The sequence below is a fragment of the Cydia fagiglandana genome, chromosome 9 (assembly GCF_963556715.1).
Source record: "Cydia fagiglandana chromosome 9, ilCydFagi1.1, whole genome shotgun sequence".
Lineage (NCBI taxonomy): Eukaryota > Metazoa > Arthropoda > Insecta > Lepidoptera > Tortricidae > Cydia > Cydia fagiglandana.
Genome location: NC_085940.1, coordinates 2,796,188 through 2,822,308, shown reverse-complemented (window position 1 = coordinate 2,822,308; position 26,121 = coordinate 2,796,188). Strand labels below are relative to the sequence as shown.

General features: G+C 36.9%; 1 protein-coding gene across 2 annotated transcripts in view; it reads left to right on the top strand.

The window, feature by feature from the left end:
- The window catches only part of LOC134667192 (uncharacterized), a 57,845-nt gene extending 44,848 nt beyond the window's left edge, over positions 1-12,997 (top strand). Inside the window, exons 5-6 of one of the 2 annotated variants that reach the window (XR_010098613.1) lie at positions 3,731-8,473; positions 12,968-12,997. Coding sequence is in view for 1 of the 2 variants with exons in the window: in XM_063524512.1 (XP_063380582.1) it covers positions 3,731-3,868 (138 nt within the window). In the remaining variant the exon portion in view is untranslated. Of the gene's footprint in view, positions 1-3,730; positions 12,045-12,967 lie in introns of those variants that run through there. The other variant, XM_063524512.1, reaches the window with a different exon arrangement.
- Positions 12,998-26,121: the final 13,124 nt, after the last annotated feature.

The following is a 26,121-nucleotide window of genomic DNA, read 5'->3' as shown; positions in this document are numbered from 1 at the left end:
GGCCATGATGATGGGCTGATGTCATTATATATTCTTATTTATACATTAAAAACGACCAGCTTCGCACGGGTTAATAAAATTATACATAAACCGTCCTCTTGAATCACTCTGTCTATTTAAAATACACAGGGACAAACAACGGTAAGCGACTTTGTTTTCACCTATGTAGTAATGTAATTAAAAATATTGCATTGTCATTGGTTTTTCATAAATATGCCAAATTTTAACTCAATGTAAAACCAACAAATAGTCAACGTTTGCAAATGTTGAAGACAGATCGAAAAGATACATATTTCCATCGCCAGTTAAATAAAATATTGTGGAAATGTTTACTTGTACTATTTGTACTTCAACTTTACCTCTTTTCTGCGGACACTAGAGGCAACAAACCCTAATTTTCTAATTAATCCTAATGGTATCGTCTTGGGTCGTCCCATTCGTTTTTCGTCAAGTTCTTAAATTAGTCCTATTCTGCTTTCATCACTCATTCTACATTGAAAGCCACCGACGATTGTAACGAATGTAGAATGAGTGACGAAAGCAGAATAGGACTAATTTTAGAACTTGACGCATTGCATAAATGCACAAAAGCTGTTAACTATTGTCCACAGAAGAGGCAACTTTTGTTCTAAAATCAGCGTATGATCCGTAAATAGCATCTTATGAAATAAATAACTTCATAGAAGTTATTATTAACCGGAATCCACGGTGAACTTGCATTACGGAGCGTATGGCTGACCGCTACGCGTTTTGCGCCGTCTATATCCGAATTATCCGACAATTCCTACAAAAAGGTTGAGGATCGGAAAAAATTTCCGAAACATGACTTGTCACAAATTATATGCTCTACAATCTTCATTTATATGTAAACATCATTGGAGCTATAGAAACCTTGATATTTGTGATAAAGCAATTTTTGTGACCTTTGACCTTGAATAAACTCCGGCGCGAACACGAGGTTTTCTATGACTTTTATCGTAATTTAAAGACCGCCGAAACGAAGGTGTAGTTATACGAGTTTCCAGCTTATTATTTGTCATTCCAGGATCAAAACCTTTATTTGACTGGGTAACTAAGGAATCGCCAGTACGACGCTCAGACCGGCACGTTTGCACTTTAGTTCATGTATCTCCGAAACTAATGCAGATCCCACTCTCAAACTTTCCATATATTTTTGATGGACTATAAGCTACATTTTGAGGCAAAAATAAAAATTTTCAAAAATACCGAACTTTATATAAATTTGACTTGAAATTTTCATTTCCGGTTTTTTGTATGAAAAAATTAAAAAATATCAAAATTGTTATAACTGCAAGATAAAGCAATTAAAATTATATACAAACCAATATTAAACTTATTTTTCAGTTTATTAAATAATAGCTGCATCAGCTTTTGTAAAATGCTCTCCTCAATTTTTGTCCATTTTTTAAATGCTTCCAAACCGGAAACGGTGCCAAATAAAAAAATAATAAAAGAATGCGTAATTTTAGAGTATCGAGTAGTATAATTATTCCAAATTTCAGCAAATTCTATGACCTGACACTTTTTTCGCTGCCCGCTTGGCGTGAAATGCCCCTTACCTCAAATTAACCAAACCGACCCTGTTATTTAATTGCAACGCGAAATTTTAATGAATTTCGTAAAACTGTTAAATGAAGTGATTGCGGCTTGCGGTTTTGCGGAACGATAAAGTGCGTCAAGCAAATCTTGTCAGTAGCAATGTAAAGCAAACTAAAGTAGGGCAACACTCAAAGAGTAGTATTGCGCTAAGAAAAGCAGCAATGTACAATGTACATCGAAACAAAACTTTTTTTTCCGCTGAGCGCGCCCTGTTACGTACGTCAATTCAAATTGTCACTCGTGGATTCTCTATTAAAAATGTTTGAAATTGTTTTTAAATGGTATGGACGGACAATTTAAAAGCGGTGTGTGGTGAATTTGAAGATCTCAAAATAAAATTAGAAGTGGAATATGCCGTTAAACAAGAATGTAATGAATAAAATCATTGCTTCAGCAGATAGATGTCCTATTGGATTTTAATATTTTATTAGATTTATCAGTTGGAACTGTAGGCATTGTAGGCACCTTATCTTTGATTAAGCACAATTTTATTTAATATATTGGTATTTAATGGTGACACAGCAGAAATATCTCTTGAAATAGAATCGATTCAGAATGTAAACAAAGATGATGGCTGTCATTCGCGATCCACATTCCACAGATAAAACACAGATGACACGCGATTTTCGAATTATTCGAACACAAGTGTTGCTAACCCGCGATTTTTCAAATTTGCCGCCGTTTGCTACTGACAAGATTTGCTTGACCCAGTTTAGAAAATATTAAATGTATTTTCCTCAGTATATAATCATGATACCTATTGCATTTTACAGTATGATCTAAAAGAGACTGGTGAAAAATAGATTGTTTCTTAAAACCCTTATGAATAAGATAACAAAAGAATCCATAAATAAATATAAAGTTTTTAGATATTTATTTAGTTTTAAAGGTGGTGCTCGAGATAACACAAAAATATAGTCTATAGACAGACAACTTTTTAAATTAGGTACTTATTCTTCTCCTCTTTGAAAACCGCACTCTGTATACAGTTTCCAATTTGCATCTCATAATCGGATTAGGAATGCAAACGTTGCTATCCCTTTTTGAATTTCAAATATAAAAAAATAACAACTACAAAACTAAAGCGAGACATGATGTAATCAACTTCTACATTCTAACGTAAGCTACTCTGTGCTGTTACAAAAATTAATTGCTTTTTCGTAGATAAAAAAGTTTCCATTAATCCGTCGTATGCTTAACGCGCTCTCGCGCTGCGAAAAACGATTTAAAAGTCTGTCGAAAGAGGATAAAGACTTGTAATTTTTGAAGTGAAAATTTCTTTAGCGGCGCTGAGCAGTTTTCGAGGTGGGGAAAAAATGATAAAGTCGAGACAACGTAACGCGTAACGCGTAACCCTCTCTTTCTACCACGCGGCGAAAATGTATGCCTGAGCCTGCTGTTTCGTTTTTATTCACCAAAGAACTTTAGTCATAACGTATCATAATTAGGTCAATTATTTAAAACCAGGACTTTTATATTAAGCAATACAGCTCAATGTTCTAATCTTGTACGAGCTGAAATACGAGGATCTCACAGTTACATTCTAACTTTATAGCACTCAAATATAATTCAATAAAGCTACATCTTGATGAAATCGCTAATAAAAGTGAACTCTAGTACTGGTGAATAGAACTCAAAATATCATGACCAAATATATTTAGAGTAAGGTAACTTTACAATTTCTATTCGAATTTTAAACAATTAACGCTACAAATTTAAGCTCACTGGCCAGCAATTTCGGAACTAAAGTTTTTCAATAGAAAGGAGGATGGGTCAATTATATATAGTGCTGCAGACATTTTGGACTAGTCATTGAGTTTTTACTTTCTTTATACTAATTACTCCGGTTTAATTAAGCTAAATGTATGGTTTAACCCACGTATTTTTAGTCACATGTTTCGGAGACTAGGTCTCTATTTTCAAGCACTAAGAGCAGCGGTCACGATAGCCGCGCGCCGCATTGACATCGCACCACATATCGCGCGAATGACTAAAAATATTACGCGAGTTAAATCGTAAAATCAGCTTAATGACTCACGACGTACAGTTTAAATTCGATTGATTTATTTAGTTCATAAATTTCTAATAAGTAATTGTTTTTTTTTTTCAGAATTTCTGCTACGAATACCGAGATAAAGAATGCGCCGCGCCAGGAAAGGCCAGCGCAACGTTCCAAAACCTCCAACTTGTTCTCATTGCTCTTTCGGGGCACCTCGCGTATTATCTCGGGAACCTAGTGCCAACGTAAACTAACCTAAAACAATTTTAGGAATCGATATTGGAAATTAGAACATTCGTGCGTGTGTGAGTGCAGTGAACTGTAAATAGTGAGCGTTACAATTATAGTGTTTTGTTAACTTAATTTTTATGCATCACTTCGAAACGGTAGCTATTAATTTTCGCATGCAATGCGTCTTTTGCCTAGTTTTATAAGATATGATTTATGATCATTATAAAGCATAAACCATATTGGAAATTACTTCAATAAATAAACATTTAATGCCGGTTTTGTGAGATTTCAAGGTAAAGCTAAGCTTAGAAAATACTTCTGGAGAACGTTAAGTAAATAAAGGCATTACTTACTTCAATAAGGCTTGAAGGCGAAAAAGGTACTGAATTGTTAATAATTCGAAATGTTTTACTACTATATGACATTATACCTACTTACATATTATAGAAATATGGGTTTGTGCAAATATACCCTTGAAACGGATAAGGGAAAGAGATTTTAGTTAGGTTTTAAAAAGCATTAAATGCTAATTGCATGCAGCCAAACTAAACTAATTAGTTTAAAATAAGGTTTTATTTTGTAAACTTGTTTGTTAGGGCTTTAAACATATACCGTAGACCGGGGTGACTTTGGAAAATTTAGGGTTACTTTGATAGATTTAAAACGGCCATAGAATTACCATTACTCATTATTTACTGAAAATGTTCCTGTAACCAATTAGATTACTATATATTAATATTCACCTACTGTAAAAAATCTCGCATAAAAACTAGAATTTTAAAGTCGCCCCTGCATTTGAAAGTCACCCCGGTCAATGGTACATGATATGGATGTCTATGGTTCATGAATATTTCTAATCATCTAAGCTGAAGGAAGTATGTTATATATTTTATCATAGACAATAATCAGAAGACATACATTTTAATTACAGATGTAGTGCATAATTATTATCCTTCGTATTTTCACGGAAACATACGAACGTGTCTTGCTATTTCAGTCAGTCTCGGTACAAAAAGTACTGAGGTTGACTGAAGTGGCATGACAAAAACGAACGTTTCCGAGAAAATACGATGGAAAACAATTATGTACTACATCTGTAAATATACTTAAACGGTTACTAACGTTTTAAACCGAAAATAGCTCTAACGAACGTAAAGCCGGATACTCATTAGCAAGCCGTAACCGTAACCGTTGCACCAAAAAGCATAACGTGTACGTGGTTCGCAAACCTGCGGTTACGGCTCGCTAATGAGTATCCGGCTTAAGTCAATCATTTATGTTGAAGTTTCAAAAACATGAATTAATGTGTATGATGGCTCTAAATCTTAAACAGTTGTTTATCCTCCTAAGGCTCAGCCATTTAAATGAAAAATCCAAAATTTGCCACTGCAATTTGAACCTTTAGTGCAGGGAGTAGAGTTGATTTTGGTTTAGATTGAAAATTGAACGAAACAAAACAAATGCGACTCTGTTCCAATTGAATATGATTTAAATTTCATCGAACTGAATAAGTACTATAGGTAGGATCTTGGGTCTTAGGAGGCTATTACAATGTTTTAAAGCATAGCTACCTACTGCGCAATCCTACCTACATTTTATGAAGTTCTAAGTTATTACTCAAGAATTTCATAAAATCTAGCTTTAATGTTTAATTGTCCATTAAAACATAATTATAAGCTCATTATAATTCATAGTAATATCTATAATGTATAGTATTTAATGCCATGTTCGATCGTGTTAGGTCTTGTATTTGAGCCTTGAAACTAAGCTCACAACTTCCTGTGATACATATATAGATATCTAAGGAAATATCCATTTTATTTATAAGCATGTAGTTTGTTTCATGGAATGTTTGATATTTTTCACTAAACTGTAAAACGTAATTCAAGACCAAAAAAAGTAAGACAAAGTTGCCATTGCAATAATTTGTTTGTAAAATAGTAAATTCCTTTTGATAAATAATCACGCTAAGATAAATTATTCATTCGTAATTTCACTCCTACTATTTAAAAAAATCTTTTATTTATTTATTTTTAAATAAATACAAGACGCGCTAGTAAAAAGTGGCAACATTGTTTACTTTTTTGGTGTTGAATTATGTTTTGCAGTGTACATAGGTAATAATTGAGTCGCTTAACTTCAAACTCGGGTAAATCCATGTGTCAGATTAAGCGATTTTGGTATTAAGAAATGATAATAGGGTAGATATTCGCTGAGAGGGTCGAATGGATTTACCCGAGTTTGAAGTTAAGCGACACAATTTCACTTAGTTATACTTTTGCAAAGTGAATGTCTTTAAAACTATTGCTAGGTTTAGTTGTTATTTCAATTTATTTATAAGCATTACTTACTTTTTATGATGAATAGACATGACAAAGGATGAAATTGAAATAAATATAGAGGAAATTAAGGGAATAAATATGAGAAAAAATCATTACGTATTACATACACAATTTATATTTTTATTTAAAAATGGATAACATGTTTCTTGTCTGCTTTTCCAAAAAAAAGTGCAAAAATACTGCTCAATACACGCTGAAATTTGGTATGCACATACCCTATTAACAATGCATCATTGTAGTAAAACTGAAAAATATCTGTTTTCTGAATTTTTCGCAGAAAATGTACACAATTTTACAATATTATTATTCCTGGAATTAGTAAAATAGTTTTCATTTCAATATGTGCTATAACATATATAAATTCATTTAATTTACAATATTTGTTTAACTATTTACTTACATATAAAATGGTAATTATTTCACTTACCGTTTTACTACCCGCTGGCGGGTTATTAAAGTACATACTTACACAATAATATATGTATCTAATTACCTAAATTAAATAAAATGTTAGTAATTTTGGTGAAGACCACTTAAAAACCTACTTAATTCCCTAAATGCCATTAGAATTTTACACAAAAAAGGAACCAAATTTTATTTTCAATGATACATCGTGACATCCATTAATCATATTAGCCACTTTTGTTAAAAAAACAGCGATGTCACTGGCAAGCGTCAATAGGCCTGTTATTATTGAATACATACAAAAGCAGACACGAATATTCAATACACACAAATAATGCAGAGGTTTTCGTAATTTTTTGATATTGTAATATTTAATGTTTTCGCAAAAGAAAAGTTTTTAAGGGGTACGATTGTTGTGCTTACCTCAGAAAATTTACCTATGAGGGCGCTTCCAAACAATTTGGACACACTAATGGGTCATGAAAATTGTAAACTACACTTTTTTCAAATTTGGGAAAAAGTGCCCCAAGATTTTTATTTCCATTCTGTTACCGTTTTTGACTTTGTATGACGGTAACGGAGAGGACGGTCTGAGTAGGTACAAATCAAACATAAAAAAGTGTATGTGCAACTTTAAATAAAATATACCTACATTATTTCATGGAAATGCTGCGATGTAAATTCGTTTTCCAAATACTTTTAATAAAATCGAGAACCGTTTTTAGTACATTTGCATTGTCTAGCTAGAATACTCAATTTCCGATACAATGTTTTTGCCGTTTTCATTTTTCCAACGAAATTAACTGGGCAGGTTGATGTTTGCCATAGACTACATAATACCGTAGCAGATATTTCACTTTGTAACTAAAATTATATTCTCAGCGATTCTTCTTTCTTCTCTTTTTTCTTTTTTAGTTGTATTAGTTAGTGGCCTGGTCTTTGTAATTTGACACGGAGAACTGAAATTACATAAGTAGTCAGTTTCCATTTTTCCCATTGCTATTGTATTCCATTTTGTATGGCAGTTGTAATACGTATCTTGTTACTTTAATGAAACTTTATCAAGAGTGGTTTATTTGTGAGGTGTTATGTAATCTGCGTTCCTGGAAGAGACTACACGATGCACTTTGAAATATTTTACATAAATATTTAATATTCAAAGCAAAGCCTTTTAAAGTTATCTTTAACTGTTCACAGTTTTGAACTCTGTTATAATATGATAAGGTTTCATTTATATTGTCATTTTGTCTCATATATATGACACCTGATACTTTCCTTACTATTTTCAGTTTATTTAGTCAGATATTGGGTATTTACCACAAATTTGTTACCACTGGTAATAGCCAGGATTTTTTTTCATCTGCTACCACTTGTAAGAACAGAGAAGCCATTTCAGTCTTGAAATCTACCAATTCACTCGGTAGTAACGCAGTTCCAAATGGTAACAGATAAGGAAAAAATGTTCCCAATGGTAACAGACAAGGAAAAAATGTTACTACAAAATTTTTACCACTGGCTTGTGAGCGGTCAGCCAATCGTGTTGCTAGAAAGTATCTGAAAATTCATCCTATCTATTTAATACTAGTCGTGTTTCCAAAGAGCAGAATAACATTATCTTATATCTGTTTTCAGTTAATTTGCTAATATCATGAATGGTTGGTCTTTCTATACAGGGTGATTTTGTTATGATTAGTGTAATTTCAATGTAGGTGCACACACTGAGAGATAATATAATTATACTACAGTAAAATTATACTATAATTTATGTTAAATGTACTATCCAAACTGAGAGACGATTGTACAGGTCATTTTAAAATTTGATATGGAACCTACCACCACAATACAAATAATGTTTCATACATTTTGGCATATTACAGTGAAACCTGGATAAGTGGGATCTCAAGGGACGAGCAAATTTGTCTCACTTAAAGAGGTTTTCCACTTACCCAGGCTCCCAGTTAGCCAGGTACAAATAAATTTCTGTCTCATTTACAGAGGGTTCTATTAATAGAGGTGAGAATAGAGTATATTTCAGTTATAGAGTTGGTTAATAAGGTATTTAGTAATTATCTTTAAAAATAAATAAGGTAAAATAATCCTTGTCACTAAATATTTTTTTAAGTCTGTTTAAATATTTCTTTGTATTTATTTTGAATGATTCTCCAAAGGATAGATATTTCAAAATTAAATTAAATTTGATACGGACTTCATTGCGTATTAGAAATTTAATAAATGAAAATTTATTTTTTCGTGTTATATATCAAAATTTCAGCTTTCGTTTCGATAGTTTTAACTACTTACATAAATTAACTAAATCAAACTTGAAGTTCTTTAGACACAATTAGGCAAATGCGGAATTTGTGGATAGACTCAGAGTTAGCAAGAATACGGAAATTGTTCAATGAAGTTCAAGTTAGAGAGGTCATAGATTGACGTTATCTCAGATACAGAAGTCAATTCCCTATAAAATTCTAAAAAACAATTAGGAAAATGTAATCTTATAAATATAGTCTCAGTAAAAGAGGTAAAAATACACTCTCTGTCTCAATTATAGAGGTAAATGTGACTATAAAGTCACAACAACGAATCCCAGTTATAGAGGTTCGTTTTTTCTCAGTAACAGAGGTAATTAAGCGCTAAAGTGTCGGGACCGCAACATGAGTCCCAGCTATAGAGGTTTCTCACTTATCCAGGTCCCACTTAACCAGGTTTCACTGTATATGTGGAGTTGGATCCATAGTAAAATATGCTGAGTACTTAGGTACCTCTCAGACACTGGCTTAATGTAACAAAGTCAAACTGTAATAAGAAGTGTGTGGTTATGTACGTAATTATTTGTTTAATTTACGTCATAATTAAATCATCATCATCATCTCAGCCTACATACGTCCCACTGCTGGGCACAGGCCTCCTCTCGAGCGCGAGAGGGCTTGGGCTATAGTCCCCACGCTAGCCCAATGCGGATTGGGGACTTCACATACACCTTTGAATTTCTTCGCAGATGTATGCAGGTTTCCTCACGATGTTTTCCTTCACCGAAAAGCGACTGGTAAATATCAAATGATATTTCGTACATAATTAAATATTATATGGAAATTTAATTTGAGTACACGTTACACCGGTTACTAGTGTAAGGGTACTTCTCAGGTGTCCTAGCTATACATATCCACAAATAGAAGTATATTCAATTATATCTACATATCATATCAGTGTAAATATTCAAGTCATAGTATATATGCGTATGTCATATAACTATGTTCGACCTATCTGATTTTACCATGCGAAATTGAATTTAAATCCAAAGGTATTAAAGTTTAATTTTGCCTGTGTCAGGTTCGAACATAGTCAAGTACATACCGGATGGTTATGATCTTGGGGCTTTAAATCTAACGATTGATTTTATTCCTCTAACTGAACTAAATAAGGTCAATACCGGTAAGTATTGGCTGGCTTTCATACCGGTATGGCCTGTTTGCGAATTGATTAGTGTTTATGGCGTGTCCACATATTTGCCACTAAACGTAACAAGTAGCGAACGTACGTATTCGCAATAAACACTAATCGATGTGTAAACAGGCCCAAATTCCGTATACGGCCGGAAGAAGTATATTTTCCCTCCACTTATCAATGTTATCATCTTCCCGCCGTGTACATTAATAGTTAGGGAGGCGAATAGGGGAATTTTCGGCAATACTCGAGCGTGGCAGTTTAAGATATGAGAGATACCTTCGACCTAATAGAACAACCTTGTAAAGTATTTAGCTCTATATGTAGTGACGCGCGCCTAGGATAGACGATCAGATTAGTAAAAAAAAATGGATAGTCTGAAATACTCGCTCGAAGGTATCTCTCATATCTTAAACTGCCACGTCAGATTAAGATATTGGGGGTTGATTTTAGTGTTTAAAGACTAAATTTAACTAATCTGACGATAAGTCCTTGACGCCGCCGAGTTATAGGGTCGCGAACTTGTAAAAAAAAACGTTAATCCGGCATTCTCGAGCGCTATTTTTTATTTTTTTATTTTGAAGAATATAATCTAAAACTTACTAAAAATACAAAATGTGCCGGTTTCCGCGTGACCGGAAGTGTGGAGGAGCCATTTCGTCTTCCTAAGAACGCGTTGCGGCATATAAGTCGCGAACGATACATTTTACAAAAAAAAAGTTTAAATAAACAAAAAAGGTAATTTTATTTTACACAAAAAAGGTCTCTTTACATTTTTGTCCAAAGTTAAAACATTTTGGAAAAAAAAGAAACCAAAAAACCTTTTTCGGTCAGATTAAGAGAACCCACCAACATTTTTGTCAGATTAAAAAAATATGCTTTCAGGATACCGAGATAAACCTCCCCTATGAAAATCTGACGCGCTCGAGTATTTCAAAAAAACCTTTTTTTTTTGCATTTTCAAAAATTCATCGTAACTTATCGTCACGCCGAAATCGTCAGTTTTTTTAAAGGAAGCTTCCTTGGGGCCTACTTAACACCCCTTCCGAAAATCTGACGCGCTCGAGTAAATTTTTTTTTTTTGCATTTTTGACTACTTTATATGCCTACCCCCACCACGCAAACCGGCAGATTAGTATACCGTTGTTATCAGAGGCACTCGGGGCATACGTAGTATGAATATCTGACGCGCTCGAGAATGCCCAAGTAACTGTTTTTTTTAACATTTTTGAAAAACCGTACACGCCAAACCCACCGCTAAAATGGTTTTTGCCATACGAGCTTTTCTTTTCGAAATTATTTTATCTTTCGATTTTGATAGGTCTCGACGGCGCCGTTGAATTACGCCATTTAGCTACCTCGCCTCCCTAACTATAAGGCCAGCTACACTTTTCCTGCAGCCACACTAACTGCACCATTCGAACTGTAAGATACGTCAAATATTACGGCTAGATACGATATGGATTAGATGATGATGGGCGAGATGTGATGTTCGATTTAAGATGAATGTTACCACCTAATTTATGTACCACATTTCTGGCAAATAAACGATATTTCTATTTCTACGTCAGTGTCAAATGTGTCAAGAAAAATGTCGCTTTTGACACTGACATATCTAATCCATATCGTATCTAGCCGTAATATTTGACGTATCTTAAAGTTTGAATAGGGCCGTTATCCGTATGGACCTTACTCCGATCTATAAACTTAAAATTAAATCTAGGTACAAAGGTGTATTAAGAAATAAAACTTGACCATAAGTTACGAGTATTCTAAAAGGGTTAAGTTTATATCGATTTTTGTATTTAGATCCCCAATATCAGCCACCCTGTATAAAAATCTAAGATTTGTAACTAGTGTTGCCAGTAGCAAGTTATTCGTTAACGAAACTAATTGTAATTAATTTAGTTAATCCGTATCCATTAGGTGATAATTTAAAAGACTTTAGTCTGTTAGATATTAATGTATGTGAAAGAAATAAAATGTGCGTATCAAGTAAACTTATTTTTTTTATATTCTTTTACCTCTTTCCCTTCCTGGCTGTATACTAAAGAGCGTAAAAGCGAGTAAAAGTGTACGAATTCACTAGGCATACGCCTTTGGTCTTAGCCTGTCCAGAAAGGACGAATTAAAAAAAAAGGTGTACGAATTCAAAACCCGAATTATCGTGAAAATGTACGAGTAGGTAAGTAGGGTATATCGTTCGCAAGTGGCCGAAGCTCGAACAAAGAGCGTTTGAATCTTTTACAAAGCAACCCTACAGAGGAAATTTTTAGCATTACCCCTTGCTACTATAAAGACGTATGTGCCATAGAAACAGGTTTTAGTTAAGTCGTTTGAATGTTTCATGAGTGTCTACTGTCTACTAATAAAATTGGTTGCAGGTGAACCAGGCCTGAGTTCGATTTGGAATGGTTACACACAGAAACAGATGGTTACCCGCTAAAAGTCCGTACGTGCTTTCTTTGCTAGCAGAATGAAAAAATCTTAGTGTACCTATTATTAGTTTCATAATATGTTTCGTCGTTATTTATATATTTATTTATTTATATATGTATATATATATTATAGTATATGTGTATAGTATATTTGTATAGGTAATTAATATGTTATTCGTAATTTATTGATCGTTTTTGCTGTTGTAATTATAGTATCGCTCACAATCTCTCTGCTTAGCCTTAAGGTTGACTGGTAGAGAATGCCTTATGGCATTAAGTCCGCCTTTTGTACTATAAGATTTTTCTTTTGTGCAATAAAGATTAAATAAATAAATAAATAAAAGTCGTAAATAAAAATAAGTGCATTCCCGTTGCCAGGGAGGTTTTGGGATAATACTGAGTAACTTTTATTATGGTACCAACCCTGAAATCGGGAAAAAGATTTGGTCCATTTATCTATGGAGAGTAAATTTGTATTTCGCGAGTTCGGTGTTGGTCCCATAGTAAAAGTTGCTCAGTATAATCCCAAAATCTCCCTGGCAACTGGAATTCACTTATTTTTTGGCCACCGTGTAGTGAGTTCATTTTGATTTCCTGAGGTATTTCGTACGAGACGACCATCATCTTCATAGTTTTTATGAAATTAAAGTAGTTCTCAGTAGCAATGTGTAATATGAAAGTAGCAGAACATTCTCGAAAGTTATCAGAAATTGAAAGTTGAAGGACATTCTCAATATTTCCGAAAATTTCTGGAAACTTTCATGACAAAGTTCTCATGCAAGTTTCCACTTTGAAAGTTCCCGTTCAGATTAGGGATTACTCAATGTCCTTAACTGTTGATGACTAGCTGTTTCATTCAGACATACGGCAGCGTGTCATGGTTCCTGTACACGATGGGCCAACGCCGGCGGATATTGCTATCTCATTCTACCGCATGGCTGCGTCCCTTGGAGTGGCCGGCGTTGGCCCATCGTGTAGAGGAGCCATCAAGCCAAATTCAGAAGAAGATCAATTTTACTCACATTGCTAGTTCGCAGTGTTTTCCGAGAGAAAAATGGAAGAAAAGGCGAGGCGATTCGCCGCTAAAGGCATGAGAATTCAGAGCCACTGCCGCCGGACTTTCTCGTTTTCAGCTACAGCTCTTTTCTTTTGATTGGATATTTCCACACTTTTCGGCGCTTTTAAACCTTTACGAATAACTAAATGTGAGGTCCATTCGAACTTACATTCCGATATCAAAAGGATATAATTTTGTTTTCAATCGGTCGTAGGTATAGGCCAATCAAATTAGATCCAAAAAAAGTTAACGAATCAATTCCTAGTAAGCTGGAAATAATTTTAATACCTTAATTTGGTCCTACATAGGTACCTACGTATAAACTGAGTTTGCTCCATCCCAAGCGGTGTGGATAAATTTTGGAAGCCTTGGGAGATACATTTTACCTTGGAATGACCAAACCACTCGATGTAGAATGAACCCACAGTCAAAATCAATGTCACTACCAGCAAGGTGGCTGCAAACAAGACACTAGCAAAATAAAAAATCGAATTTTAACACGATTTTACACAAAAAAAAAATTAAGTGGCGGCCAATTTTTACAATGTGTGACTAAGAATTCATATTTAGGTACTTTTCGAATCCTCAGATGTCAAGATTATCAAGATTAGAGCAAATTTTCCGTCGGACGTACCGTTTTTGAACTAGGTACTTACCTACAAGTAAAAAACTGAAAAAAGCAAATTTTTTCCACAGCTCCTGGAATGGAGCAAACTCGGATTACATTAATTTCGGAACAAATGAAGGTATTAAGACGATTTCCAGCTTGCTGGGAATTAATTCCTGGAAAGAAACTAACTTGATTGCCCTAGTAGGTACGCGTCCGCGTCAAAACAAGTAGGTACTGTAGGTAGGTACAAACAAGTATGTATGAACAAAATGTACGCACGAATGATAACAAATAATATCATTTTGATATCGGATCGGATTGCAAGTAGGTACGAATTGGCCTCTATATGACTGGTTTATTTAAATCTTTTAGTTTATTTCTGTTACATTGTGAGGCTTTCAAATAAATTGTAACAGTTGTTTTTCAGTTTTAATTGCGAATTTCCTGAATAGAGTTTTCTGTTCGGGTTTTCGATGTTTTTTAAACTTGATTTTCATGTAGGTAAATATCGTTCAATTATAATTTTATAAACTAAATACACCATTTAGACCTTTTAAGGGTTTAAATTTCCAAAAATCATTTTAATAACTATGTACTTATCTATACACAATTACACACATAAAAAATAAGTTCCAACAAGTTTTGAGCTTAAAAAACTTTTAACGAATGCACCGAATATATGTACCAGTATTACGTCTTTTCAATCTATGTAACTAGTCTAAAAACATGGCATATATATGGCAAAAAAACATCAGTCGGTCTAGCATGAGTTGCGTTCTCGCGCGCGACCCCATACATCTAGCGCGACTTCAAGTATGGACTCGCGCGCAAGAACGCAACTTATGCTATGACATTTAAGTCAGCCAAAAAGCCATAACCCTGCAAGCAATGTAAAGCAGTACAAAGTAATAGGTCCCGGCCGTTTTTGGCAGCGAGTGGCCCGCGGCTCCGACAAATAGCTCCACAAAGCCATCCTCAAATGAGCTCTCGAGCAAAGACTTTGCTTTGTTGTTGAGGGAAAACTATTCGCAGTCAGCATTTGACAGATAAAATGAAGATAAGGATGCGCTTGATTACAAACTATACACTCTGACCCCGCTAACACTGCACATAATCGCTATGAGCTCCATACTTTGACTAGGACTAGAACTCCTTTTGACAGCAAGTTTCAGTTGCTGCACGACTTTGTAGTCCATACCACAGAATAAATAATAGTACTAGGTGCAGAAGACTCACTCTCTAACAAAACGCGTCTGCTACAATCAGCACAAAAATGGCCGCTAGGTGGCGACAGCGCCACGCGCAGCTTATGGCAAACCCCAAAATTGGGGCCGAACGGATGCACTTTTAGCTACCTGTAGCAAAGCGACGGAATCGCGGAGTGAGTCACGCCTGTCCATACATTAAGGGTAGTATGTACATATTTTTGGCACTTTGTCCGTGTCGATAATTAATAACTTGACTGAACTTTACAAAAAACTGCCTACAATATTAACAACAAAGAATAACTAGGCCGACAGAGCATAGAAAAAATTGGCACCGCTGTCCAAAAGTTCTCCGAATAGGTTTGGCATTTTTTTGTTTCCAGTCTACATATAGCCCAGTTTCACAGATGGAAATAGGTAATGCTAAAAAAGATGCTGGATAGCGAAATGTCATCTCGTACGAATCTAGAGTTGCCTAGGGAATATTATTTACGAAACGGGACTTAATAATTAAGTTTAATTTTTATTTATTTAGAACACAAACAGTCATAATAAACATATTACATATGTTGTACACAGTGTACAGAAACGGAGAGGTGATACAAACAGATCTGGAGGGTCATTAAACACAATATTAATAAAATAAAAAGGTAGGTAAGAACAACGTAGTAATTTAAAAATACATAACTATAAGCATAGAATACCTTAGAGTCCTTACACGTTCCGAGGACGGCAGGGTCGCCAGGGTCCCTGTGGTCTCGGAGAAAGGGTTTTTAAAACTTAATTATACACGGTTAAGTCCCGTTTTCGTAAATAACAATATGAAAAAATCGTGAAAATATAAATCAGTGTTTTGCCTAGGGAATGACCGTAAGTTCTGGTTACTTTGACCCTGGAGGGTTCCAGCCTCAGCAATGTTAAATACCCAATGGAACAAGTATTATAACTTTTACTTAAGGCGCGATAGAGATAGAAAATGGAGGTTCAATGTGGGCAATTCTTCGTGCTTCGTCTTCATTTTACGAAGGACGTATCGTAAGTACAGTCACCAGCAGTAATACGGTACACAACGAAGGCCGCAAAAATATCTGACACGATCTTATTTGTAGAGCCATAAGAGCGTGTCACATATTTTTAATGCCTTCGAAGAATAACATATTATTGTAGGTGACTGTACTGTGTAATTTGTTGACTCATCAATAAGGGCCCGATTCGGATTTTGAAATAGACATCTATTAGACATCACCAAGATACGATAACGATATATTTAAGATCTAACCTGTCAAATTTGACATTTGCGTGATTCTGGAGATACTCTTGAACGATTTCCACTGCAGGATATGACTTAGAGATCCAATTCACATCTAATAGATATCTTACTCTATCTAACGTAAAAGTGATATTGGTTGCCCGAATTGCGCTGCAAAAGAGATCTAGTTGATATCTAAACTATAACGTATCTAGAATGGATCTAGTACGTGTCGTCTCTTGTGAATATCTTGAAGTTCGAATATGGCAGTTAATCTTTCAAGCTAGGTACTGACACTGGGGCGGGGGCGACACTCTTCCTTTCGGGCTTTCTCGTATCCTTTCAACTCAGCATTGCTCCGAGCAATTATTATTTACACAACTTGAAGTCCCTTCACAGTTTACGTATTCGACCACAGATAATTACTTGAATTTTGACAACCCTAGATAGCCGAAAGGGATCTCTCTTCTTCTCTTCTTAGTCGTGCACTCTTGACAGAGTGGTCGTGGTCAATGTGGTCATGTCACGGTCGATTTCTGCGCCACCGCAGCTTTTGCAATCCGCCGCCATGTGGCTCTGTTTTTAGTGGAGTGGGAGCAATCGTTGACTGAATTCCCTGTGATGGACTTAATGAGGTCCGTCCATCGTGTTGGGGAGCGGCCACGAGATCTTTTGCCTTCGACTCTCCCTTGCACCACCAAGCGTTCCATGGAGTCCTCGTTACGAGGAACCGAAAGGAGCCGAAAGGGATAGTGCCATACAATGATTCGTCCTTGAATCACTGAAACTTCGGTTTTGTAGGAAGTGTCCTTTCTGTACGGCAGTACCTATTATTATTTATTCTGTGCTGTTGAGTGAATCAGCGATAGAAAGCATTTTTAAATCGCTGTAAGTCGCTAAGCTTCGGATCCATCTTACTCAGAGAAATCAGTAGAGTACTAATGAAAGCCGATTATTCGTTATTCGATGGCGAAGTACTGAGGAACCAAGGCTGCGGCTAATACATCAGCGGATAATCACTACCGTTTTATTGCTTATAGCTAACACAAATTATTTTTGTCTGTATAAAGACTAGTATGTAATCGTAATCGATTAGTTTTATCAGAAATTAGCGTTTTAGAGGTCTAAAGGATGGCTCACGTTAGATCGGACCGTGTCCGGGCCGGAGCTTCCTGTCAGTGTGTTAATCCAATGCGGGAAAATATTTAAACGGTGGTTAACATAAGACCCTTAGGTCCTATGCTAACCACCGTTTAAATATTACCGTTTAAATATTGAGATAAATATTGCTTAGAAATACAATGAAAATATTAAACATGAAATAAAACTATTGAAACGGATTATATCGCGTACTTATATCTACACTAATGGTGACGCTCTCCAGACCGATTTCGGCCACAGCGACTGCGTGCTCTGGAGTAGGCAATTTTTAACTCGAGTTATTAGAGTGTAGCTGATCCACTCTCCGGTGCGCCCTTAGGTGGTTCACGTAGGTACCCTATCTTCTTGACTACAGCACAGAATAAATAATAGTACTAGGTACAGAAGACTCACTCTCTAACAAAACTCGTCTGTCACGATCAGCACAGATATGGCTGCTAGGTGGCGACAGCGCCACGCGCAGCTTATGGCAAACCCCAAAATTGGGGTCGAACGGATGTAATTTTAGCTACTTGTAGCAAAGCGACGAAATCGCGGAGTGAGCCACGCCTGACTATAGCCTTAGCGGATAAAATAGAAAAAAACTTGGAAGAAGCGCTCAACTCGCGCCTCGTGCGAAATAAAGGATTGATCGGGAGTTAGAGTAGTTGCCAACTTTCTATCTGCGATGCCTCTAATTAAGGACTAAGTAGGGCTCTAACTGGATTAAGTGGAAAAGTTGGATACCTACGGTTACTGTGTAAGTGCTCAACATTGCCTAAGGTGGGGCAGAAATAGGGTTACATGCCTTAATTATTTCTAAAAAGTTTTAGCTTCTCGTCAGACCATAGACCAGGGTGGGGCAACTACCCCACCTTGTCCCACCGTGGGTACGCCTATGTAAGGTGTGCCTGGCGGCTAATTCTCACAATTTTACATCAAAATTATATCTAAATATGTAGCCCAACTACATCCCACAAATGACCCAAAAATGGGCCCGATACGGATTTTGAAATAGACATCTATTAGACATCTTTTAGACATCACCAAGATACGATAACGATATGTTTAAGATCTAACTTGTCAAATTTGACATTTGCGCGATTCTGGGGATACCCTTGAACGATTTCCACAGGATATGACTTAGAGATCCAATTCACATCTAATAGATATCTTACTCTATCTAACGTAAAAGTGACATTGGTTGCCCGAATTGCGCTGCAAAAGAGAACTAGTTGATATCTAAACTATAACGTATGGATCTAGTACGTGTCGTCTCTTGTGAATATCTTGAAGTTCGAATACGGCATTATATTTCGGGATAACAGTAGAGCTACCACCGGTTTGGCACTGACATAAGCGAACGTAACTTACTTTCTATGGAACTCGCTCGTAACGGCATATTAGTGCGAGCGAGATGAAAGTTAATTACGATATCGTTTGTCAGTGACTATCAGTGACTAGTGGTACGGGTACAGAGGGGCTACCACGAAAACCGAAATTAGCAAATTGCGGGGATCTTTCTCTTTTACTCCAACGAAGGCGTAATTAGAGTGACAGAGAAAAATGCCCGCAATTTGCGAACTTCGATTTTCGCAGTTATAGCCCAGATGTTACGAAAAGTCACGTGAGTATTTCCATACCTTATTTAAGATTCAGTTTGGAAAGATATAACGTTCCAAGATGAACATTCAATTAACCTCAACTCAAAGTTAATTTATAATCAAGAAGATTTAAGTTTAATTAAACATTTCTGAATAAAATTAATATTATAAAGAAGCTAGATTATTCCTTAGAGATTTACCCTTATACTGTGTAATGCCAGACTTAATTTCTGGTCAGTAGCCGTGAATAAAATGTTAACCCTTTGAACGCGAACGACGTTTTAAGTAGTCTCAAGGACCACTGCGCCATTTTATTTTAAGTTGTACAAACAGCAACATCTAACTATACATCGCTGGACCTTATTACAAAAGGCATAAGGTCCACCGATGTACAGTTAACAGTGTGAGCGATGGTACAGTCACCTGCAATAATATGTTACGCAACGAAGGCCGCAAAAATATCTGACACGAATTTATTTGGAGAGCCGTAAAAACGAGTCACATATTTTTTCGGCCTTCGAAGAGTAACATATTATTGCAGGTGACTGTACATTATACTCGCATATTACACTTTTTTTCTAATTTGAGACTTTTTAGGTTATTTCTTTTCGGAATCATGAGCTCTTTCTATCCTTTTAAGGTAAAAAAATCAAATGCCATTTTTTAACTCGGAAGAACAAAAATCCAAGTTTATTTGAAGTCCATTTAGAAGTAGGTATTATTTAAAAGTAAATTCAGACACGAGCAAAAATGCTACTTTCTACATTATTAGGAATCATGATATCTCCGCTAATCCGAACATTGGCTTAAGTCACAAACCTACAGCGTATCCTAGTGATTAAACTTGGTTGCCAAAACGGCCGGAGGGGATTTTTTTTATTTGATCATTATTTCATTCTTATTGTATCACACTTAACTATTGATATAATTATATTTTAACACAGCGGTCGGCAACCAGCGGCCCGCGGGCCGCATGCGGCCCGCGAACCTCTCACTTGCGGCCTGCGAGCCTCCCTGGCTACTTTTAGCTAGGGTTCTAAGTGACAAAAAAAGGTCGAACCTTTTTTTTCTTGATTAAAGCATGAAACTTGGCACAGTTGTTCCTTATATCAAAACAAGCCGATTTCGATCGGTAGCCCGAAGGAGCCTCCCCTCTGGGGCCCGAGAGGGGGGGGTCAAAGTACCGCTCCGCCCGGCTTCATTCTTAAAATTCTAACAGGCCCCGTTTAGCTAATAGGTCATATTTGGTATCAATTTCGGATAAATCAATAACGTAGAATTCATTTCTGGTATAAAAATTTAGCGATTTGTAGAAAAAATTAAAAAAAAACTCATAGTATCTAATTTTTCAAGTGTACTTTTTGTTTCTTATTTATTGTCAAAATTAAACTGCCTGGTTTTTCTACATTAAAAAAATATGAAGATAAAGCCTATTTAATGCAGATTTTAAAAACATAACTTTTACATACCTTTATTTAGAGGAAATCGCATAAAAAAAACTTATATCGTCTCGCGCCGGTGAATATCTTTTTACTGACATCGGCATCGATATAGACAACATCCGAAGTACACACTCTGGAGACCGATTAAAAGTATTGTTTATTGTTGTAGATCCTATTATAAAGATAGAAAAGCGTACAAATATTTTTTTATGTGTCGTTCAGTGAAAAAAGGGACCTTGGAACAAATTATCACGGAGCCTCGCGTTTGTATAGAAGCATACTCGTATTTAGTTAGTGCCAACCACTCCATGGACTCCATGGTCGCTGTTCTCAATATGGGATATTATTGCAATGTTCTGCCGCCAGAGTGCAGCACTACCGACTCTAGTAAATTCATAGACTAACTTATACATGTAGATGTAGATGTAGTGTAGGGACGCCCGGTCAGAAGCAGGCGGGCTGTCGATCGCTTGTCGCGTTCATTCAGCCCAGTTCCCTGGAGTTGGAGCTTCAGGTTACTGTCCCGGCGGCATTCCCACACTATTCTTCTCAAATATTCTTGTTTTCCTGCAGAATAAAAGGATATCTTTGAGTTCGACGTCCTTTAGTTCGTTTTCTTTTAGTGTGTCTCTACCGAATGTATTATATCGCGGTGCCGCGTACATAGTACATTCTGCTAGTAAGTGTAAGCTAGTCTCCTCCTTACCACAATGTGGATAGGAGGCGTCTCTACTAATTTCCATTATCTTGAGGTGTATTGTGATCTGTAATGATACCTGTCAATAGTGTCAGACTGCTCTTACCTAGTTTCAGAAGATACCTGATTCTCCTGTGGTCTATACCTTTGATCATCATCTTCGACTGTCTGCATCCAGTCTCTTCTTCCCATTCTCTCTGTGCTTCCATCTCTTTTACCTTCTCTATGACTCCCTTCGTGACATCCGCTGACATAGGCAGAGCCGGTTCCGGACCTATGTATTCCGTCTCCGCCCTTATCCTCGCCAGCTCGTCAGCTTTCTCGTTTCCCGTTACTCCCTGGTGTCCTGGAACCCATGCCACCGTGACACTTCTTTGCTTGCCTATCAAGTTGAGCTCCTCTCGACGTTCTCTCACGAGAGAGGAGGTAACTGATATTTTCTTTAGTGCCTTTATAGTTCGTTTTTTTTAGCATTAGAAAGAACTCCGCAGAAGCAAGCGTGCAGTTTTTATCAGGCTCGTTAATTATTAATAATTATTGAATTATTTAATGTAGCATGGTCAATACATATAATTTACTTCAAATTGTTACCGCTAAAAGTGCCAGATTTAGAACCACAAGCGAACTTCTGCGAAGTTCTTTCTAATGCTAAAATAAACGGACTATAGTGCTGCCTGGCTGTCTGTGTATATTACGACAGCGCCCTCTTGTTTTACGCTCTTCTTGATTATGTTTGCGCAGCGCGTTATAGCACATACCTCGGCTTGGAACACGCTAGCATATCTACCCAGTGGTACTGATTCTCTCCCAGTTTGAGGATCACTATGCCCGCTCCTGCTAGTTTCATCGAGCTTCTTCTTGAGCCATCCGTGAAGCAGATGGTCGTCGGGTGTCCGACTTCCACCTTCCAGTTATCTCTGTCTCCTATGTGTATTCTATATTTCTTGTCAAATATCTCCTGCCTCTTTATAAGGTCATTATTGGCCATCAACATTTCAAGTTTTGATAGTGCCTCTCTTTGTATCAGCGCGTGTCTCTTGTCTACGCAGCTTCCTCTCCATTCGTTGCATGCTTTCATTCTGTACCACTGTTCGGTGGCTCTTTTCTCTACCTCAATCCAGAGTGGCTTCAAGCCTAGCATTACCTCCATTGCGAGTGTCGGGGTCATTCTCATAGCCCCCGTCATCATGAGGCACGCTAATCTCTGGACTTTGGTTAGGTCTTAGGTCTCTTTGGTTTTCTTTAATATGTGCTCTATACCACCATGTCACGGCTCCACATAGCACCCTGGGTAGTATTATCGCCTTGTAGATCCAGTGGATCATTCCTGGCTTCAGTCCCCAGTTCTTTCCTATTGCCCTTTTGCATTGGAACAGTGTTCTTATAGCTTTAGCCGTCTGCTCCTTAATGTGAGTTTTGTACCTGAGTTTACTGTCTAAAGTAACGCCCAGATATTTCAACTCCTCCACCATGTCTAGTTCTATACCTTGTATCTTTATGGGTTTCATCTCCTTTATTCTTCTATTAGTGAATAGCACCAGCTTTGTTTTCGATGGATTGAGATCCAACCCTCTCTCTCTACACCATCTCAGTACCTGTCTGAGACCTCTTATCATTATATCTCTTATCGCAGTGACAACCATTCCTCTCTCTAACAGCACTCCATCATCAGAGTAAGCCTGCATGTACATGCCTCCTCTGTTGAGCTCTTTTACCATTGAGTTTAGAAGTGGGCACCACATCAGGGGGGACAGGCATCCCCCTTGTGGGAACCCTCTTCTTGGACTAATCGTCTTTGTTACTCCTCCCAGCTCCGCCGTAATGGATCTACCTTTTAGCATTTTCCCTATCCATTGCGCTATTGCCGGTCAGATGCCCTCACACTTCAGACTTTCCTCTACGGCCTCGAAGGTTGCTGTGTCAAAAGCCCCCTCAACGCTCAGTCTGTCTTCTTGGGAATGGAAGCAAAAAGCAAATGACTGTTTCCAAACTGTTCTGACAACCCTACTGTGGCCAGAATATGATTGAAACTGACATATATACTTACAGTTTACTTCTTATTCATTGAGAACAGCGACCATGGAGTCCTTGGAGTGGTTGGCACTAATTAAATACGAGTATGCTTCTATACAAACGCGAGGCTCTGTGATAATTTTTTCCTAGGTCCCTTTTTTTCACTGAACGACACATAAATAATAATATATGTACGCTTTTCTATCTTTATAATAGGATCTACAACAATAAACAATACATTTAATCGGTCTCCAGAGTGTGTACTTCGGATGTTGTCTATAACGATGCCGATGTCGGTAAAAAGATATTCACCGGCGCGAGACGGTATAAGTTTTTTTATGCAATTTTCTTTTAATAAAGGTAAATAAAAGTTATGTTTTTAAAATCTGCATTAAATAGGCTTTATTGTCATATTTTTTGTATGTAGAAAAACCAGGCAGTTTAATTTTGACACCAAATAAAACATAAAAATTACACTTAAAAAATTAGATTATTTTTAATTTTTTTTAATTTTGTTCGACAAATTGCAATTTTTTAATAACAGAAATGAATTCTACGTTATTGATTTATCCGAAATTGATACCAAATATGACCTATTAGCTAAACGGGGCCTGTTAGATTTTTTAGAATGAAGCCGGGCGGAGCGGTTCTTTGACCCCCCCTCCCTGGCCCCAGAGGGGGGGGTCCTTCGGGCTACCGATCTAAATCGGCTTATTTTGATATAAGGAACTGCTGTGCCAAGTTTCATGCTTTAATCAAACAAAAAAAGGTTGTTGCACTTAACATCCTCACTATTTGTATCTTATATTGACAAATGAAAATGTCTGATAAAGTCATAAATATTAACAAAGTGCGGCCCGCGTCCACTTCGTTAACTGCTATATGGCCCTTGGCTGCTAAAAGGTTTCCGACCGCTGTTTTAACAAAACTCGCAGTGCATCTCGCGGATTTTTACTTCTTACACAATTATGACAATTGATGAATCATATCTTATCTTAGTTCGTGGAAATAGTACATGTGTTAACAGTTAACACATTCACTGCCAGCGACCCGCGACGCGTAGCTCGCGCTGTCACTGAATACAATTAAACGCTACGTAGAGCTTTCGCTAACTTATGGTACGGGCTACAACGTAGCATTCCGTTCGTAGCACATCTCAAGCGCAAGCTTGCAGTTATAATACAAAATTGTTGTAGCTGTCTGTCTGTCTGTCTGTCTGGCCCGATTCGAACTTTAAGATACGTCAATTACTTAATAGATTTAGAAACAATATGGATTAGATGTGTCAGTATCAAAAGTGACATTTTTGTTTGAAGAAAAGTCACATAATTTGACACTGACATCATCATCATAATTTAAGAGCATGGCTCTTGTCGATGGAGTATGCGCCAGTTTTCGCATATCTAATCCATATCGTTTCTAGATCTATTAACTGACGTATCTTGAAGTTCGAATCGGGCCTCGTGTTTAAACTAATATTAAATCCGCCGTACACTTCCAACTTGTCCTGTCGGGCGGTTAATACCTTCAACTAGCAGTTCCATTCAGTTGGAGCCGATTATGAGCGTCTGTAATACCCCTTACAATGTCGTTCAATGAGCGTCCGGACTGTAGACTATCTCCTAGTAGATCTAGCATCACTGAGCAAATACGATTAATCGCGTTCTATGACCACTTCATCAGAAACGTCATAGATCATGGCTCCACTTCTTGAATCTATCCTTGAGTCCTAAGGACCAATCCTGCCAAAGGAAATCTCTTGTTCATACAACGCCGTATGTTAGACCCAGCACCATCCGCTAGAAGGGAAAATAAATGGAAAGAGAGGGAGGGGAAGACCAAAGAAAAAGTTATATGAGCCAAGTAAAGGAGCAGGTAGGGGCCGTGTTATACCAGGACACTAAAGGGCTGGCTTCGGACCGATCAAGTTGGAGACAACTTCATCACGCGGCACCGACAAGAGCCCTTAAATTAAATGAATGAATGCGTTCTATGGCATTCCATCGGTAATCCGTTATTCGTTATCAATATTGCAATTCATTAAATATCATGGTTGGCAAAAAGTAACCGCAAGAAACCCTAACTTCGCCACCCATCCCCAATTTCTCCGTGTCATTTCTTATTATTATCAAGTTAGGATTTGAAAAAGTTTTAGCATAATAATATCTATCTGTTTTAACTTTTCTATTATAAAACCTGCACCTAACAACCGTCTCTTTTTGGCCCAGTGGTTGACTGGTAGAGAATGCCTTATGGCATTAAGTCCGCCATTTGTACTTATAATTTTATGTGCAATAAAGTTTAAATAAATAAATAAATTAAATAAATAAATAATATTATATAACTTTTTCAAATCCTAAATTCCGAATACGCTCATTAGTCCCATGATACAGTGTAGGTACAGTGGAATTATGATTTATTATTTATAGACCGACCGCTTAACCGAGTCTTCGCCTGCGTGGTAGGTACCGGGGCGACGGGGCGGGACGACTAAGTCCCCCCTTAGTCCACCCTTAGTCGTCCCGCCCCGTCGCCCCCGTACAGATCGGACTCATTGTCAGTTAAGCGGTTGGTCTATAGTTAAAAGTACTAAAGGCGAATTTAGGGTACGTATTTTCGCTA